We start from the raw sequence: 19,629 nt of genomic DNA on the forward strand, positions 1-19,629 counted from the left end.
ACATGACAATTATCTCATAAACCTATTACCTCAATTCTGAGAAAAATGAAAAGTGATTTGAAAGCGCGTTCTATGTTGTTCCTCAAATTACCGTAATCATAGTAATATGCACACCCACAAATTTCAGTCGTGGCTTTTCAGAACTGCAGCTGGCTTAACCGCAGTAACGAGGAGGTCCAGTCCTCTGTTGTCAGTGATCAACAGCTCAGCGTTCAGGACTTAATCGATAGAAAAGGCTTCATAAAGAGGCCAGAGTCAATGGTCAGTGCATCATCACCCAGTCCTGAATAAAACAGCTTAGAAGCAGGTCTGAGCCATTACCCAGCCAGTTTACTAAGGATGAGTGTTGCTAGTCTGATATTCTACTTATGCTAATCTGACCAGTACTTCATCAGTTTGGCATTTCAAGTCCACCATTGGTGGATTTTTTTTCTTTGGAGTGTTCATAGGGAGATTCTAGTGTGTCCATTAAAATTGTGACATTAATGAATCAAGTGACTGAAATCATTTGCCTTGAAAGTGTCATGGGAAGCTTTTAAAATAAGTAATAATTTATTTGTGGTAAAGTTTTCATTTTGAATGTAGTGATTCGGTCAGTTTGCACCCAGTTGCGGGTGTGAAAGTCATCACACTGGTATTGTTTGTTAATCAGAATCAGAATTAGACTCAAAATGAGCTTTATTGCAACGTGTGTGTGCGCACACACAAGGAATTTGTGTAGGTACGGGGGGGTACTCCAGTGCAAACAGACATAAATACTGTCATATGTCAGGGTTAACTAAAGTTCGGACCAAGGAAACGCCCACTCTGGTACTCAGGGTTAAACAAAAAGACTTTATTTTCAATGAGAAACCAGAACAAAGCGGGAAGGCAGAAAACAGGAAACTGGGGAACACCAGGACACGGGAATCAAAACAAAGCACATGAGTTACGGGGACAGGAAGATCTGGGTCACACACACTCAAGGAGACACACCAGACCACACAGGGAACATGAACATGCGATACAGGGAACACAAGGAAAGCAGGGCTACAGGGAACATGAACAAAGCAGGAACAAAGGGTACAAGAGACAAGAACAAAGCTGGACTACTTAACTTAAAATAGGGTATTTTACTGAGGCAGGGAACTGTGGCTCTTCAGGAAACAAAGGCAGTAGAGAGCAGCTGTAAGCAGAAAACCCGGCAAAAAACTGTGGCTAAACAAAGGTATATAAAATGAGGGACAAAAACAAGGCACAGGTGAAAACAATAACTAATTGGGGCAAAGTAAAGGGAACAGAACACAACAAAAACCAGTTCCTGTCATGATCCTTCAAAATAAGACAAAAAACAGGAACTCAGGAATACAGATCATGACAAATACAAATGCTACAAAGGATCAAACGGTAAACAGAAATGCTACAGAAACAAATGCTACAAAAAACTAAAGAAAAAAGCACAGATAACCTGAAAACAGAATGAAAGGGGAACTAATTGGTACAAAGAGCAAAAAGGTGCCAGTGACAGTGCAGGTGATAGGAGGGAATGATGGAGAGCTATGAGTTTAACCCTCTGGGGTCTGAGGGGGTTTTCGGGGCCTGGACAAATTTTGACATGTCCTGACATTTGTGCTTTTTTCAGTCTTTTAAACATATTAATGTCTAAAGTCTGATAACACTTTAATCAGCACAAAATTGGCTACAATAATATGTGAGCAGCAAGTTTATACATGATTGTGTTTTTGAGAAAAAAGTGTTTATGCATGGTTAGTGAAAAACTACAATTTTTTACTCACTGAAATAAGACCATAAAACACAAACAGAACATTGGTTCACAAGACTTTGGAGACCTGTGTGGCGGTCCCAGTTATTCACTCACACAAGGATCTGGTACACAAGTTGCTTTATATGAAAAGAACAAGAAACAATTCAAACAGTCTCTCCCTCAGAACCGCAGGTATTGGCAATGCTAACGACACAAAAATGGCGTTTCATATTAGTCATCACACACTTATAAACTTAGCAGACATGCTAACCACATGTAACACAAGATTGCTTTCTTTCACATGACGCCAAACTATCATTATAGCACGTAATACATCACCCCTTGCTCATATATATCTATACCTTTATTCAAGACTAAAACTTACACTTATATGAAGAAATGTAACAATTGTACTCGTATAATACGGAGCACGAAAAACTACGTACCCACAGCGAGCTCACTCATTTCTGCTGTGGTACGGCAAGAGGGGAAGTACAAAAGGGGAAATTCACCTGCAGTACCATCCAAAACCAACAGATGGAGACCTCCTTAACCAAATAAATAACACCCACATGAATTAGTGTCATTTTATGGAATTCACACATTTCTTCCTACTACTTCCCATTTTAACCATGTTACACCTGCATGTTGTAGGCTGAAGTGTTTACTTCACAAATGATGTGAATGTCATCTTGTTCATACTAGCTGTAGCTGAGAGTTTGACGTTTTATGTCATTTCTCGGGGGCGTGCACATATTTACCTGGTTCACCTGAGATTATTTACATGTGAACAGTGGACAGAGTACAAGGCGGGGTCGCATTACCTGTAATGAGGTGAGACAGGAAAAAAACGGACTTCTCCTTACGTTCATACGGATTAAATCAAAAGTGATGATTTGTTTTTGACTTGAATTGTTTCACTCAAAAGAAAACATTTCAAGCTTTCTAGCCATATAATTCTTATTTTTATGAGGCAGGTATTTGCTGAGATTCTGGTTGTTTTATTTCCGTGTCTGTGAAGAGAAATGGCAGAGACAGAAAAGTCCGAGAGCGCACCCTGTCTGCTTTCTTTATTTAAAAAAAGCACAACGTTTTGTTGTTATTATGATGGTATACCACTAAAACTAGACCATTTACAGATTTGAATGATATACTTCTTTTATCTGTACGATCAGAATTGACGGAGTAATTTAAGTTTGTTTCGGCCTTATCAGAAAAAGATGCGTCAAAACGCGCCGGCGCGTGCGTCGAGGGTTAAGCTAGTGCTTTAAATATGGTGCTGTACTTCAGAGAGTTGTGTCCACTGTTTAGAAATGAAACTAGATAAAAAGTTAAATGTTGATACTAAAAAAAGCTATTGAGGTGAGGCAAGCACACGTTTTAAGAAAAATAATTTTAAAAAATGACAAAATGTGTGGATGAGACACAACACAACTTTGGAATGAAATAGAACTCCAAGGAAACAGTTTACATGATCATGTTTCATAGACATGTTGTGAATGTCAATGTCAATTATGGTTTTGGATTTTTCTATCATGTAATTTCATATCTTTTCTCCATTTTGCTTTTTTCTTCTTTTTTACAAATAGAAAAGAAGAACGGGAGTCAACAAGACCTTCACAACATTGGAGAGTTTAGAGATTAATCAGCATGTTCACACTGGAAAGAAAACCTACAACTGTGACCAGTGTGAAAAAGCCTTCTCCCACTTAGGTCACCTGAAAACACATCAGCGTATTCACTCTGGAGAGAAGCCCTATAGCTGTGACCAATGTGGAAAAGCCTTCACACGTTTAAATATCCTGAAAACACATCAGCGTATTCACTCTGGAGAGAAGCCCTATAGCTGTGACCAGTGTGGAAAAGCCTTCTCACAGTTAGGCACCCTCAAAGCACATCAGCGTATTCACTCTGGAGAGAAGCCCTATAGCTGTGACCAATGTGGAAAAGCCTTCTCACGTTTAAATACCCTGAAAACACATCAGCGTATTCACTCTGCAGAGAAGCCCTATAGCTGTGACCAATGTGGAAAAGCCTTCACATGTTTAAATACCCTGAAAACACATCAGCATATTCACTCTGCAGAGAAGCCCTATAGCTGTGACCAATGTGGAAAAGCCTTCACATGTTTAAATACCCTGAAAACACATCAGCATATTCACTCTGGAGAGAAGCCCTATAGCTGTGACCAGTGTGGAAAAGCCTTCTCACGGTTAGACACCCTGAAAACACATCAGAGTATTCACTCTGGAGAGAAGCCCTATAGCTGTGACCAGTGTGGAAATGCCTTCTCACGTTTAAATACCCTGAAAACACATCAGCGTATTCACACTTCAGAGAAGCCCTATAGCTGTGACCAGTGTGGAAAGGCCTTCTCACAGTTAGGCACCCTCAAAACACATCAGCATATTCACTCTGCAGAGAAGCCCTATAGCTGTGACCAGTGTGGAAAAGCCTTCACATGTTTAAATATCCTGAAAACACATCAGCGTATTCACTCTGGAGAGAAGCCGTACAGCTGTGACCAATGTGGAAAAGCCTTCACACAGTTAAGCAATCTGAAAACACATCAGCGTATTCACTCTGGAGAGAAGCCCTATAGCTGTGACCAGTGTGGAAAAGCCTTCTCACAGTTAGGCCCCCTCAAAACACATCAGCGTATGCACTCTGGAGAGAAACCGTACTGGTGTGACCAGTGTGGAAAATTTTTTCTTTGCTCAAGTGCTCTAACAGCCCATCAGCGCATTCACACCAAGAAGAAATGTCAAAACTGACCACTGTGGTTAAGGTCTCTATCAAATAGCTTAACCGTCTGAGGTCTGAGCGTGTTTTGGGGCCCTGGACAAGTTTTGACATGCCCTGACATTTGTGCTTTTTTCAGTTGCTTTTAAACATGTTACTGGCTAAAGTGTGATAACACTCTAATCAGCAGAAACTGGGCAACAATAATATGTGATTGTGTTTTTGAGCAAACAGTGTTTATGCATGGTTAGTGAAAAACTGAAATTTTTAAGTCACTGAAATAAGACCATAAAACAGAACATTGATTCTGCAAGACTTTTAATAAATACATCTTGTAGTGTAAAGTGTTTGCTTCAACATGATGTGAGTGATGTTCACTCATTCACTGAAAACAATACATTGATTTAAATTTTGTAAGACACTTTTTGTTTAGAAAAGAAATATGCAGGAAAGTGTGTCTGACCATGAATAGTCATGTCATTTACCTGAGACATCAGCATAATGAGCCTTTCAGTCAGGAATGTGAATGTGAGGGAATTACTGCAATACAATACAATACAGTACAATACAATACAATACAGTACAATGCGGATCCAAATGTTCGTCATTTAAGTCATGTTTGTGCTCTGAGGACAAAGTAAACTCTTCATCACTGTCTGGAACATATAATAATAATAATAATAATAATACTTTTATTTATAAGGCGCTTTAAGAACAGCAAGAGCTGACACAAAGTGCCGTACACCAAAACAAAGAATTTACATATATATATACATACATACACATATACACACATACATGAATAAGAATTTTAAGAGTAAGTTAAAAGTTTTAAAAAAAAATAAAAACAATAAAAACAGTCCATGATCACTCCATCACGCCGGTCCAAAGGCTTGAGTATACAAATAGGTTTTAAGTTGTACTTTGAACATAGCTAATGTAGGGGCTTGTCTTATGTTCAAAGGCAAATTGTTCCACAGCCTTGGGGCAGCAATAGAGAAAGCTCTATCTCCACGGAGCTTCCTCCTCGTTTGTGGTACCTCAAGAAACTGGAGGTCGGCTGATCTGAGGGAGCGGCTAGGAGTATAAGGGTGAAGGAGTTCAGTAAGATAAGGAGGGGCAAGACCATTTAAAGATTTAAAAACAAATAATAAAACCTTAAAATGAACCCTAAAAGACACTGGCAGCCAGTGGAGTGCAGCCAGGACTGGTGTGATGTGCTTGTATTTTCGCGTTCCAGTTAAAAGACGAGCTGCCGCATTTTGGACCAGCTGGATACGTAAAAGGGATGCCTGACTAACCCCAAGATACAGAGCATTACAGTAATCAAGACGTGATGTAACAAAGGCATGAATTACTAGCTCAAAGTGCTGCTTTGACACTAGAGGTCGTAGTTTTGGAACATATGAAGTACTTCTTCACCCACATAGCCTGCCATCATCCAAACACAGAAACAGTGAGTAAATTCTATGATGAAGTTTGGCGTTTTATGTAATTTCTCAGGGGCATGTACAGAATTACCTGGCTCACCTCAGATTATTTCCATATGAACAGTGCGCTCAGTACGAGGCGGGATCACAATAGTTACAATGTGGTGAGACGGGAAAACGCACTTCACGTAAAAGGTGAAAACGTAAAAAAGTGGTGATTTGTTTTCGACTGTTTCGAATTGTTTCATTTAAAATAAAAACATTTCAAGCCATATATTTCTTATTTTTATGAGACAAGTATTGGCTGAGATTCTGGTTGTTTTATTCATGTGTCTGTGAAGAGAGATGACAGAGAGAGAAGACAGACAGCGCACCCTGTCTGCTTTCTTTATTTTACAAAAGCACATTGTTTTGTTGTAATTATGAGGGTATACAACTAAAACTAGACCCTTTACAGATTCAAAAACCAGATTACAGATTCATGATATATTGCTTTAATCTGTATGATCAAAACTAACCCTTGAAAACACTTGAAAATATCCAGCATTTTGATCGTCATTGGCCTCTCAGTTTCTGGTGGAAACTGTGGGAGATAGGTCTAAGACTGGCTTTTGTTTTTCCATCTCTATTGCTATGCTCAAAGGGGAAATGTGGTGTAAAAATCCCACTCTGACATGATCTTCCTCACTTGATGTAGCTGGATGTCAGTAAGTGTGTGAATAAAACTCAGAAAGACATTTCTCTGGTGTGTGAGTCTTTATTATCACAAACTTCCTCCACAGTTTTACTAAGAGAAAATTAGTTTTAGAAGCCACATACACGTGTACTACCCTTCACATAAAATCTCACCAATTCTCTGTTTAGCAGCATTCATATTCATATTTAGGTTTATATTTATACAGACATACATTCAGTGTGTAACAGTCAGTCTCTGTTGCTGCCGAAGGAGCTACATGGCCTGGATGACTGATGCAGTCAGCTCACCTCAGTTAGCAGTTAGCTCATTATTTTGCAGTGGTATTTCATTTCACAGTGGTCTATAAATGGGATCACAAAACCAGAGAACCCACCAGCATGAAAACTCCACACATAAAGGCCACTGCAGGGTTTCAGACCAGGAACCTCCTTGCTGTGAGGCAACAGTGCTAACCACTCATTCACCATGCTGTCCAGGAACAAAACAATCTAGTGAACTACTATTAGTGATGGGCAAATGATACCGAGGCTTCGGAGCTTGTGTCACTCTTCCTGAAGCGGAGTGATTCGAAACACTGTGTCGGGGCTTGTGTCAAAACACCAGTGACACGTGACTGATGACGTTCGAAGCTTCGAATGTCATCACTGTTTCGCTTCGCGCTTCATTGCTTCAAAATGTTTCGAAGCTTTTCATTGGCTCATAGTCTTTCAGTGTGTGTGATTGGCTCATGGCGTTTCAATGCATTCTGAGCCAATGACAGCTTGACAGGTTTGACAGATGTGAGTGGTTTGGTGCCATACCAGCTGTATAACATGCATCATTCTGCTTCAGGATTTGGAGAGTGAGAGTGAGAGTATTTTGGCAAGTTTCATGGCGAGTCCCACCAATAAGCGACGTTCTAAAGTTTGGGATCATTTTGATCTCAAGAGGTCTGAACTTTTATTGCTGTTGTTGTGGCAATCTAACAACAAAAAATGCCACTAGGGAAAAAAAGAGGAAGACGTTTCCAACTCGTGTCAAAAAAGAAAAAACAATGTCCGCCAAAATATACGTTTAACACTTTATTATCAAAAGAAGACTAACCAAAAGAACAAAAATGCAGTATACTGACTTAGCAAGATTAAAATGTTAAAACTACGCGTCAAAACCACCAAACACGCCACGCACACCACGGTTGAAAACCTATGTGGCTTCCTCCTATCCTCATTTTCCCCGCCCAACCACCTGTCTAACTTCCATCTAACTTCCTCTCCCTCTGCCCACAGGTGTGCAGGTAATCAACCAACCACACTCTCTCACTCCAGACACACACACACTATAAATCAGCTACAACAGCTGTCATGGGATTGAAACAGTGCCAGTGCTTCATTCGTGCTCTTTAGAGGTTGCTATGGCTTCAGTTGTCCACCAGATGTCACCGTCACTGAAGTCTTGAAGCTTTGAATCTTTTTCGGCACAATTGTTAGGAAAGCCTCAGTGCTTCATGAGGCTTCACTTGCCCACCACTACATTAATCCCAATATTTCCTGCTTGACTTTGCTGGGGTTGGAGACTATTACTGGCTGGTTAGCTCAGTTGGTTAGAGCTGATAACATCAAGGTCATGGGTTTAAGCCCCATACTGGCCATACATTCATCCATCCATCCATCTTCTATACCCGCTTTTTCCTGAAAGCTAGGGTCACGGGGATCTGCTGGAGCCTATCCCAGCTCTCTCTCCGGTGAAAGGCAGGGGTACACCCTGGACAGGTCACCAGTCCATCACAGGGCCACATAGAGACACACAAAGACAGACAACCTCAAACACTCATACTCACTCCTACGGGCAATTTAGATTCACCAATCAACCTAACATGCATGCTTTTGGACTGTGGGAGGAAACCGGAGTACCCAGAGTAAACCCACGCAAGCACAGGGAGAACATGCAAACTTCACACAAAAAGGCCGTGTTTCGAACCCATGACCATACATTCATTGACAGTACAATCACCCTGAAGTTTGCACAAACAGAATACACATATGTTTATTAACAATACAATCACCTTAAAGTTTTCCAAACAGAATACAAATACTATTATCTATACCTGCTTATTCCTAACCAGGGTCACAGGGATCTGCTGGAGCCTAAAAATGTAAAAGAAAATCAAAAGTAGTACTAGGGAGATTTTTAAAAACAAATTCTTCCTCAGGAGTCACCCAGGTTTTTGATGATATTAAATACTCATTCATCCATTATCTATACCTGCTTATTCCTAATTAGGCTCACAAGGATCTGCTGGAGCCTACCCCCGCTCTCTTTGGGTGAAAGGCAGGGGTACACCCTGGAAATGTCACCAGTCCATCACAGGACCAATATTAAATATTCCTTTTTAAAATGAAATAGTTCAATTCTTAAAACAACACATTGTTTTAAGTTTTAAATATATCTAATCTACACACACTGGGGTCACACAGGCCTACGGGGAACAAGACATGAATACAGGGAAACAAGCATGGAGGTCGAGGTCACACACTCTCTCGGGGACTGACCAGACCAAAGGAAAATGTGAACAAGGGGAACAAGGCAAGAACATGAACACAGACACAGAGTAACAGGGCATGAACGTCTGGGTCAAACACACATGGGGAGACTCACCAGACCACAAGGAAACAAGAACATGGACACAAGGAACAAAGCATGAGGGTGTTGGTCACGCACACATTGGGGGACTCACCAGACCACAGGGAAACAAGGACTCTCGATTTACCGGTCAATCTACGTTCCTACTCTCACCTATGGTCATGAGCTCTGGGTCATGACTGAAAAGACAAGATCGCGGATACAAGCGGCTGAAATGAGCTTCCTCCACAGGTTGGCCGGGTGCTCCCTTAGAGATAGGGTAAGGAGCTCGGTTTCTTAAGTAAAACTTTACATCTATATGCATTTTATTTGTGTAATAAATGAACTGTGTGGGAGGGGTAAGTTTTACTATGTATTACTTTAACCCTCTGGGGTCGACACACGCCGGTGCGTTTTGACGCATCTTTTTCTGATAAGGCCAAAACAAACTTAAATTACTCCGTCAATTCTGATCGTACAGAGAAAAGAAGTACATCATTCAAATCTGTAAAGGGTCTACTTTTAGTTGTATACCATCATAATAAAAACAAAATGTTGTGCTTTTTTTAAGTAAAAAAAGCCGACAGGGTGCGCAGGGTGAACAGCCAAAGGCTCCTCTGAGAGAAGAGAGGAGTGAAGTAAACACTCACACCACACCAGCAACGGACCCCTCATCAGCCAAGGATCCCCCCTCAACAGCACCTTCAATGGTGCCCCCTCCACTGCCCTAGGCCCCCCCAGCTGCATCCGCATCCTATGCAGACTCATCACTGACCATCCCATCCCCGGCTTCACCAATGGGATTTCCAAATCATTTGGAAACCTTGGTGAAATCAGGAATTAAAATGGTGCCTCTGACCCCTAACCTGGCAAGGTCACGGGTATTATCATCAACGCCAGTCAACTCATCCCCACAGCAAACACCTGTCTTTCCTCAGAGCACCCCTGTCAGACCCCCCGCACCTGCTCCCGGACCAAAGATCCTGACTAGCATCAATGCTGCTATCAGTAACTAGGACACCCAGGGCCTCTGCTGTTCTAGGACTTACAGCCATAATAAACCACTTATCGACCTGAGGCCCAGGGAGAGAACACTCTCCCCTAGTGCTATAGCTCCAGTCAAAACACGCAGAGTGACAGTTAGACTGTCCAATCAGAGAAATCTAATTCATATCCCTTGCAGACAGATAATCTCAGGTCCTACTCAAACTAATTTGAAAGTTGCAGTGCTCAATGTCAGATCTCTATGTAACAAATCATGTTTAATCAATAATTTTATCTCCTCTTATGATCTCGATTTTATGTTTTTAACAGAAACATGGTTAGATAGCAGGACAGCAAATGCAGTTCTTATTGAATCCACCCCACCTAATTTTACATTTCTATCAGAAACACGAGAAAACAAAAAGGGTGGTGGCATTTGTGCCTTTTTTAGGGATAATATGGTTACCCACAGGCTGTCATTTGGGGAGTTCTTTTTGAGTATGTATCTTTTAAAATGGAGCAGAAATTATCTCCCTCTATACTTTTTATTATCCTCTACAAACCTCCCCAATGCTGTCAAAATTTTATTGATGAATTGACTGAGATGCTTTCAGTCGTCTTCACAGAGTTTGACTGTTTGGTTATTACAGGTGATTTCAATTTTCACATGGATAAGGCCTGTGACAGATATGCTAAAGAACTTTCTGCCGTCCTTGAAACGTATGGCCTTAGTCAGCACGTTAGGGAGCCGACCCATACCAGAGGTCACACTCTGGACCTTGTCATTACTAAGGGTGTTAACGCTTCTAATGTCACTGTGACTGATGTTGCTTTGTCTGATCATTTTTGTGTCTTTTTTGATTTGTCCATAATTCCCAAAGATGCAACTGGACCTACACTTGTTCAGAAAAGACACATAAATGATAACACCAGGAAACTGTTCATGGAGATGATTATGTTTGAAAATACCACTTTCTCTCATGTTGAAGATTTGTTGAATTCATATACTTCTAGTGTGCTAAATGTCATAGATGTGATTGCTCCTGTTAAGGATAAATTAATCAGGTGCAGGCAAAAGCCACCGTGGAGAAATGATGACTCGGTCAGGGCAAAGAAAAGGGAGTGCCGGAAGGCCGAACTAAGATGGCGTAAATCAAAGCTCCAGGTTCATTATGACATTTATAAGCAGATGTTGTGTGTGTGTTCAATGAAACTCTACGTAGAAAGAGAGAAATGTATTTTTCTGAAATCATCAACAACAGCAGTAACAACTCATGTGTCCTGTTTGCTACAGTGAGTAGGTTGACAAACCCTCCATCTCCATTGCCACTGGAACTAATTTCAACATCTAAATGTAATGAATTTGCATTATTTTTTAATGACAAGATTCAGGGTATCAAGCAAACAATAAATTGCACAAGGCAGATACCACCTCTGCAGCCATCCAGGAAACACTTGGTATAACTGAAACACTTTACACCAGTAAATGACATAACAGTTGAAGAGACCATCTCAAGTCTGAGATGTTGCCACCTGTTTCCTTGATGCTTTACCCACTAGATTTCTGAAATCAGTACTAAGCAGTTTGTTACCACAACTCACTCAATTAGTTAATAACTCATTACAGTCTGGAACATTTCCAAGGGCTTTGAAAATTGCTGTCATCAAGCCTCTCCTGAAGAAGAGCAGTCTTGATGCCATGGTACTGAACAACTACCGGCCCATATCAAACCTGCCGTTTTTAGGCAAAGTCATTGAAAAAGTTGTTTACCAACAACTTACTGACTTTCTCATGCTAAACAACTGCTTTGATGATTTTCAGTCAGGATTTAGGCCCCATCACAGCACTGAAACTGCCCTCATCAAGGTGACAAATGACATTTGTCTGAACACCAATGCTGGCAGAGTCTCTGTCTTAGTACTGCTGGATCTAAGTGCTGCTTCTGACACAGTGGACCATGTGATCTTGGTACAAAGGTTAGAGGACTGGATAGGCATCTCTGGTACTGCCCTTAAATGGTTTAAGTCCTATCTTGAAGACAGGAAGTATTTCATTCAAGTTGGTAACTGTGTCTCAGACCAAATGGTGTTGACATGTGGGGTCCCCCAAGGGTCCATCTTGGGAGCCCTTTTGTTCAATCTTTACATGTTTCCTTTAGGCCAGTTAATACGCAGCAATAATGTGTCCTACCATAACTATGCAGATGACACTCAGATTTACATTTCACTCACAGCTGGTGAACATGGACCAGTCGACTCACTGTGCAGCTGTATTGAACAGATCATTCTATGGATGCAAAACAACTCTCTCCAAATAAACAGTGACAAGACTGAAATAATCATCTTTGGGCCTCAGAAACAAAGAGAAAGTGTCAGCAGTCACCTCGAGTCTCTTTCTCTAAAATTTAAAAATCAAGTTAGAAATCTAGGGGTGATCATGGACTCAGACATGAATTTTAACAGCCACATTAAATCGATAACATCGTCAGCATTTTACCATCTCAAAAACATTGCCAGAATCAAAGGGATCATGTCTAAACCAGACTTGGAAAGACTCATCCATGCTTTCATCTCTAGCAGGTTAGATTACTGTAACGGCCTGTTCACGGGGCTCTCAAAACGAGCTGTAAGGCAGCTGCAGTACATTCAGAACTCTGCTGCTCGGGTCCTGACTAGAACCAGGAAGTACAACCACATTACTCCTGTTCTCAGATCTCTGCACTGGCTTCCTGTCTCTCAGAGAATAGACTTTAAAACAGCACTGCTTGTGGATAAGTCTCTTCATGGGTCAGCACCAGATTACATCTCTGACATGTTGGTGCCATATGAACCATCTCGAACTATGAGAACATCAGGGACAGGCCTTCTGCCCGTGCCCAGAGTCAGGACTAAACAGGGAGAAGCAGCGTTTCAGTTCTATGCAGCTAAAACCTGGAATAGTCTTCCTGATGATGTTAGACAAGCCTCATCTCTGGAAATGTTTAAGTCCAAGCTAAAAACCTTTCTTTTTAGTGTGGCATATGACATATGACCAGACTAGTCCTGACAGTGTTTTATCCAATCCGACCTATCTGCACTACTTTCCTTCAATATATAGTTGGGGGAGACAATCGGACTCATGGTCAGTACTCTAAGTTGATTAGGTTGGGAACCTTCGATCTAAAGCCAATTGGGTAAGGGACTCAGGGGTTAAGAACCCTGGCGCTTTATTGTTATCCTTAGAATACGAGTCTAAACAGCTGTAGACTTAAATAAGGGGCTTGGAACCTCCAGCTGTAGTCTACTCGATCCTAGACGTAAGAGTCCGGGACTCAGGATCGTCTCCACAGATAGTCTGTGTTGAGGTACTTTTAGTCCATCAGGGATGGGACAAACTGAAAGTAGGGGACCCACAAATATGGGTCAGCGTGGTTCGATAGTCGATATCATAAGGGGCAAATATGGTGACAAAGTGGTGGCATGCCTTTTTTATTTTTTATTCTTGCTTATGTATTTTAACCTGTCTTTTATTTCTGTAAAGCACTTTGAATTACTCAGTGTATGAATTGTGCTGTATAAATAAACTTGCCTTGCCAGAAGTTCACTCTCAGAGAACTAAATGGCATTTTGTCCTCAACAGATTCCTACGGTAAATACATTCTGTAGATTAAGACGCATAAAGACATATTCAGATTACAGGATATTCAGAAGTCAATGCATTCACATTCTACACTAATACAAACTCATATTGGATATAGTGCACAGCCAGATGGACCTTTTACTTTGAAAGGACACAGAGAGAGAAAGAAGTGGTGTATTAGCTTTGGTTCCTTATCACATGATGTGGTTCCTACTCTCCTGTTTTTATTTCTGTTTATTTCTCCCCCTCAGTCAGTCGACAATTTGCATCGGCTGGAAAAGCAAAGACAAACAACTGATCCACCTGTTGGGACCAACAGCCGGTTCCTCCTCAGCAGCCTATTCCAGTCCTGTAGCTCAGTGTTAACACAACATCAGTTTGTTGTCTGAACATCAGCTGGGACATGTCAACAACTTCTCAACAGGCAGAAAAACACCTGGAGAAGGATTTAGCCCAGAAAAGAAAAGCTCTCAGATATTTCACAGAAAACATGTCGTGCTGCTGATGCTTCAAATGCAGAGACCACTGTGCATTAAACAGCAGTGAAGGATGATCGTTGGATTCAAAGGCTCATGTAGAAATCCTTTTTTCTTTCTCTCAGCGTCAGCATCATAATGAGACCAAAGACATGTTGCATGTGTCTGTTTTCATGGAGGACCATGAGTTTGTGTGGACATGGATAAACCTCCAGGCAGCACCGATTCAATCTGGTCTCTGGACTTTAAAGGATTCCAGAGATCCGATCAGACTCATGTCAGGACTTCCTGTGGGGCCTTAAACACCATCTCACCGTTAAGACGCTGAATCAGATCAATGTCAGTTTGTGTCCCCAGCTGATTGACACACAATATGTTTCTTATGGATGGATATTCACAGCCAGATGCCAAAACCTGTGCAGCTCTGAGTTCTACCAAGATTTCAACTCTACTGGTCTAAAAACAGGTGATGAAAGGGGGCAGGTCCATGTGCACCTCATGTCATGAAGCTAACAGAGATCTTTGACTGAAGGTCAACCACTAATTCCCACTGGAAAAGTAGATGAGACCATCAATGACATGTTTCTGCAGCATTTTCACAGCACAGAGTTTCTGTGAAGTGAGATTAAAGCTGCAGCATCATTTCCTGTAGCTAACAGCTAATAATAATGGAGGAGGCTCATTGGAGAGAGCCATGTGTTTCATTTGAATCACAGGGAGAGTTAGGACTCTGTTCACTTTCAGCTCATTCCAAATGTTCAGATTTAACATGCAGACATGCTCCATCTTCAGACTCACATATTAGAATGAGTAGATCTGAAATATAGAGAAACAAGATTCAAGTCCCAGGTGTCTGCACTGGAGCTGGAACAAACACTAAATAATGTCGTTCTAGGAAATATTTGCATTTGTATTGATTTGTTTGGACAATAAATGGATCATATGAAGGTTTAAAAGACACAAGAACAGAAAAAGATTTGTACAGCGAAGATCAAAAACTCCAAAGGTTTGATCATCACGTCTCAACAGAAGGAATTTCAAAATCCAACCGATCCAAAGAAACAACATGAGACATGAATAAATGTCAAAGATTATTATGTTGTTGCAAACTTGTCCAGTCAGATCAGATTGAAAAATCTCCAATGATTCTTTATTGTAGCTACTTCACTGCACTGGTTTATGTGTGTATTGAATAATTCAACTGGAAACAATCATTGGAAAGTCTGAGACACCAAATCAGGCTGATTCAGACATTTGGAGATAAACTACATGTGAAATATACATGAAGATCAAAAATGATCCCAATATTTAGTTTAGAAAATAAAGGAGCTGAGTGTTCAGTTCATCTACTTAGAGCAACTCTCACTAATCTTTTCTGGAAACATCCTTGGAAGTTAGGAAACAATTTGTTGAACCAACCTGTTGATTTGGTTGATGATGTTATTCCAGTTTCCATGATATTTCATCTTAGTTTGGCATCAGACTTTTTCCTGATGACGTCTGAGAAAGTGGATTATTCCTAAAGTAAAGACAATCATTAGATTGACAGGAAATATTACACACTTCAATTTACTGAGACTGAAGAAAAATCGATTCCATTGACACAATTGAGACATTTTTCTAGTTCACCATTTGTGCTGTTCATTTCCCAAATCCACAGTTTGGAAAAGGGAACAAACTAGAACATCATGTGCATAAAGTCAATGTAGGTGAAGGAGCAGGAGCCATGTGATGAAGAAGAACGGGCCCTTTTGGTACCACACAGGAAATATCAGCAGGATATTAGTGTTCACATATATAGTCATATTCTGGTCTTTGCTGCCCTCTAGTGGATCCTGTCAGCTGTGAGAAATACAAGGTGACACTTCATCACCACAGTGCAACAGCAGAGGACAGGACAGGACTGATCCAGCGAGGGGGTCGGGTCAGGACCGATCCAGCGAGGGGGTCGGGTCAGGACCGATCCAGCGAGGGGGTCGGGTCAGGACTGATCCAGTCCTCTGTACATTCTCTTGATAAAATATTCCAAGTTCCTCTTCCAGCACTGACACTACCAGGTTTTTCTTTAACCAGTGATATCAGATGGTGTCATGGACCAGACTCACAGTCAGTCCACATCCATCACACATGGGGGTTCAGTAGTATTTCTCTGCAGTGAATTTACTAAGTGAAGTATTTTATTGAGGTACAGCTTTGAGATATTTGTACATGAATGTCTGAGCAGGTCCTAAATTATGACACATGGGAATGAATTAAAGTCCAACTTATTTCAATATTATTTCAAATCCCATCAAAGCTGCTTATTTCTACATGAAAATCAAGTTTTTCTCTGTTTGATGTTTGTTCAATGAGAAGTCAGACAACAGGAAAATGATCAGAACATCAGTTTGTTTTCTCCAAATGAAGTTTGGATGCCAGGATTAAATTCATCTCTCAGACAAAAAGATGAATGTCTGAATGTTATTGGGGCCTTTATAAGTCCTGGTTCATTTGTTGGTAACAGTTGGTTTGTTGGTTTGGTTGGAAAGAAAGAAATTCACATCCAATGGATCTAAAACATGCAACAGCCAACAAACTGCTGACTAGAGTTCAACTTCTGAGTAAAGTCACTGCAGTCGGCCCAGAAAAACACTGAGAACAAGACAAAGCTGTGGCTCAGAGTGACACGGGGTCAAAGTTCAGTCTAATGGCTGCTTCAAATGCAAAACCTCCTTCAAACAACAGGAGATAAAAAGCCTTATACTGTGACACTTTCATCAGTTTCTCTTCCAACATTTCACTTTGACATTTAAAGAAAATCTGATCTGGGGACAGTTTTGTTGCTTTGTTAAGGCTCCACTTAGTTCAAAACACAGTATTATTCTAAAATATTCTGAGCTCATCAAACTTTGTGCAACAACAAATGAAAGGAACAAATGAGGACAGGTGGCACCATCATTTTTACCATGATCTTTACACTGACAAGTTGGACCAATGAGTCCAAACCCACAATGTGAATGATATTTCTGAGTGGAGTCTTGGTGATTAGTTCCAATGATGGTTCTGTTTCCTTTGGACAGAGCTCCAGTATGTGCTGCTGCAGAATGAACAGCAGTAATGAGGCCCAAAGGGCAGTGACATGTGCTTGTGAGCAGCAGGTTGGAGTTGAAATCCTGATCTGTCAGGATCAACTGGTGTTTTTTTTTAAAGAGATCTGAACAGCAGAACTAGAACACTAGAATTATGTTCTGTGGTTCATCCATCATAATGGAACATTAGTGTATCTGCAGCAGAACAGAACTCCACAGTCATTCCCACATCAACCTTTGGAGAGGTAAGACCCTGTGCAGCTGGGAGAAAAACTGCTTTTGATTTATTGTTCTCTGTGGAAAGAAAATGACTGGACTGTGTTGGGGAAGAAGGACATTTAATTTCTCTGTTGTTCTCTCAAGGAAAAGACTTTTTCCACCTGTTGAATTCCAGAGAACTTTACATGTTATGTTAGATGTGCATCTTTTTCTGTGAACAGGAGAAACAAACACACATTTTGTCTTGTACCACAGTTTGAATTAGAAAATGTGTCTTTACCTGTGTTGTATCCAGAACTATTTTTCATATGATATTCAATGTCATGTCAATTATACAATTAGACAAGAGCAGAAGCAACACTTTTAAAGAGACACCGTCAACCGTTGTTGTGCAAGGCCTGGAAAGGTGAAGTAACGATGTGGGTCTGCAGCTCCTCCAAAATCGACCTGGTTTGGAAGTTGAACCGAGAACTTAAGAATAAAGCTTGAATGACAAAAACTAACATTTGCACATTAGAAAATAGAAAGTAGCAAAGGTTGAAGGATAAACCCTTTGACCATAATCCACTAATCCAACGTTCTGGATTCAGCTTTATGTCCATCTTGTAAATGATGCTGATCTAAAAACCAAAAGAAAAAGCTCCAGGACACGTTTCAGTCACTGTATGAAATATTTCAGTGTGGACATGCTCACACGCAGAGTAAAAACACTACAATCTGTATTTGGCCACATGAATCGAAGCAGGTGTCATGTCTCACTGTCTGTCCATATCTTTGGACAACAGACTTTCATTCTGCCACACTGGCTCCTGCACTGAGAGCAAAACTAATCAAACCCAAATACTGATCAGAACCACAAGATCCTGCGTTTTGTAGCTATTTCACAAATAATCAGCTTCATGAACTTTCTCACTGCTGGTGACAGAAAGTTGGCAACTTCTTCAATAATTGTTTTTAGCTTTTCAGATGAGAGTTTGTAGTTTATTGGTGAATATATTAACACACTGAGGGGAATTAAGTGCAGAAGGAATTTCTGCATATGAAAGTAATTTGTGGAAGCCAGAGTCGGCCATTTTTCTCAGCTCATTAGGCTGCAAAGAGCAACTGAGCTGCAGCATCTGCCTGACTTGAGCAAATAAAACCCTGACACCAAATAAAGAGCAGAAGTGAATCTTCAAACTAAACCATCTGTCTCCTAACTCTCCTCTTTGCACAACCTCAACTGTCAGATGAGCCTGGTTTGTCATTTATGTTCAGCAGTAACTTTGCAGAACCACCTGCTGCAATTTTAACTGATGCAGCGAAAAGTACAAGACCAGGATTTTTTAAAAGAACATTTTGAAATCCAAACACTGTGGTAATGGGTCCTTAAAGACGTCACCAGGCAGAACAGAGGGAACACACAAGAAATGAAAGATTTTTTTGGTTAGTTTGGTGATTTACTCTTAAGAGATTTAAGTAACTCAAACTCATAAGTCCAAGATCCTGAGACTGTCGACCCTGTTGCTTTATAGGAGCAATGCAAAACAGATTTTAAGGACAATCAGAAGAACCAGATCTTTAAGGTCTGCAGTGAGCTGGGTTTTTATGTCTGTTTACACTGATCTTTGTTATTAAAACATCTCAACTTCAAATCTGTAAAAACAGTTTTCTTCAACTTTAACTCAAACTGTTTATGAAAATATACATCAGGATGTGTGATATTCACTTCATGAACATTCTTGTGGAGATCAACAGTTAAATAAAGAACCTGCGACTGTGGAACAGAAACGTGAGCCAAAGAACAACAGAAATTCTGAACTGAAGTCAGATGTTTATTACCAAGACTGAACTAGACAATTACAGACTAACCTCAAACATTAAGTCAGTTCACAGGAAGTCAGTCACAACAATAAATATTTACAACAACGCTTCAACCTGTACAATCGAAACTAATCAGGTCTCCAGAGCCGTAACTGTCATCGTCATCACCACTGGATGGAAAATTAACTCAGACACAAACCAAGTGACCAACAGCTGTGTCCATACAAGACCCCCCACCCTTCGTTGTCC

General features: G+C 40.7%; 1 protein-coding gene and 1 pseudogene across 1 annotated transcript in view; one reads left to right on the forward strand and one right to left on the reverse strand.

Annotated features, from left to right (window-relative positions):
• LOC113121849 (uncharacterized) overlaps nucleotides 1-19,629 on the forward strand; it is a 1,077,549-nt gene that overhangs the window by 707,420 nt on the left and 350,500 nt on the right. Inside the window, 1 exon segment of the mRNA XM_033325771.1 lies at nucleotides 3,385-4,465. Coding sequence (XP_033181662.1) covers nucleotides 3,385-4,465 — 1,081 coding nt within the window.
• LOC113121854 (uncharacterized) overlaps nucleotides 1-19,629 on the reverse strand; it is a 957,344-nt pseudogene that overhangs the window by 542,232 nt on the left and 395,483 nt on the right.

The sequence above is a fragment of the Mastacembelus armatus genome, chromosome 20 (genome assembly GCF_900324485.2).
Source record: "Mastacembelus armatus chromosome 20, fMasArm1.2, whole genome shotgun sequence".
Classification (NCBI taxonomy): Eukaryota; Metazoa; Chordata; class Actinopteri; order Synbranchiformes; family Mastacembelidae; genus Mastacembelus; species Mastacembelus armatus.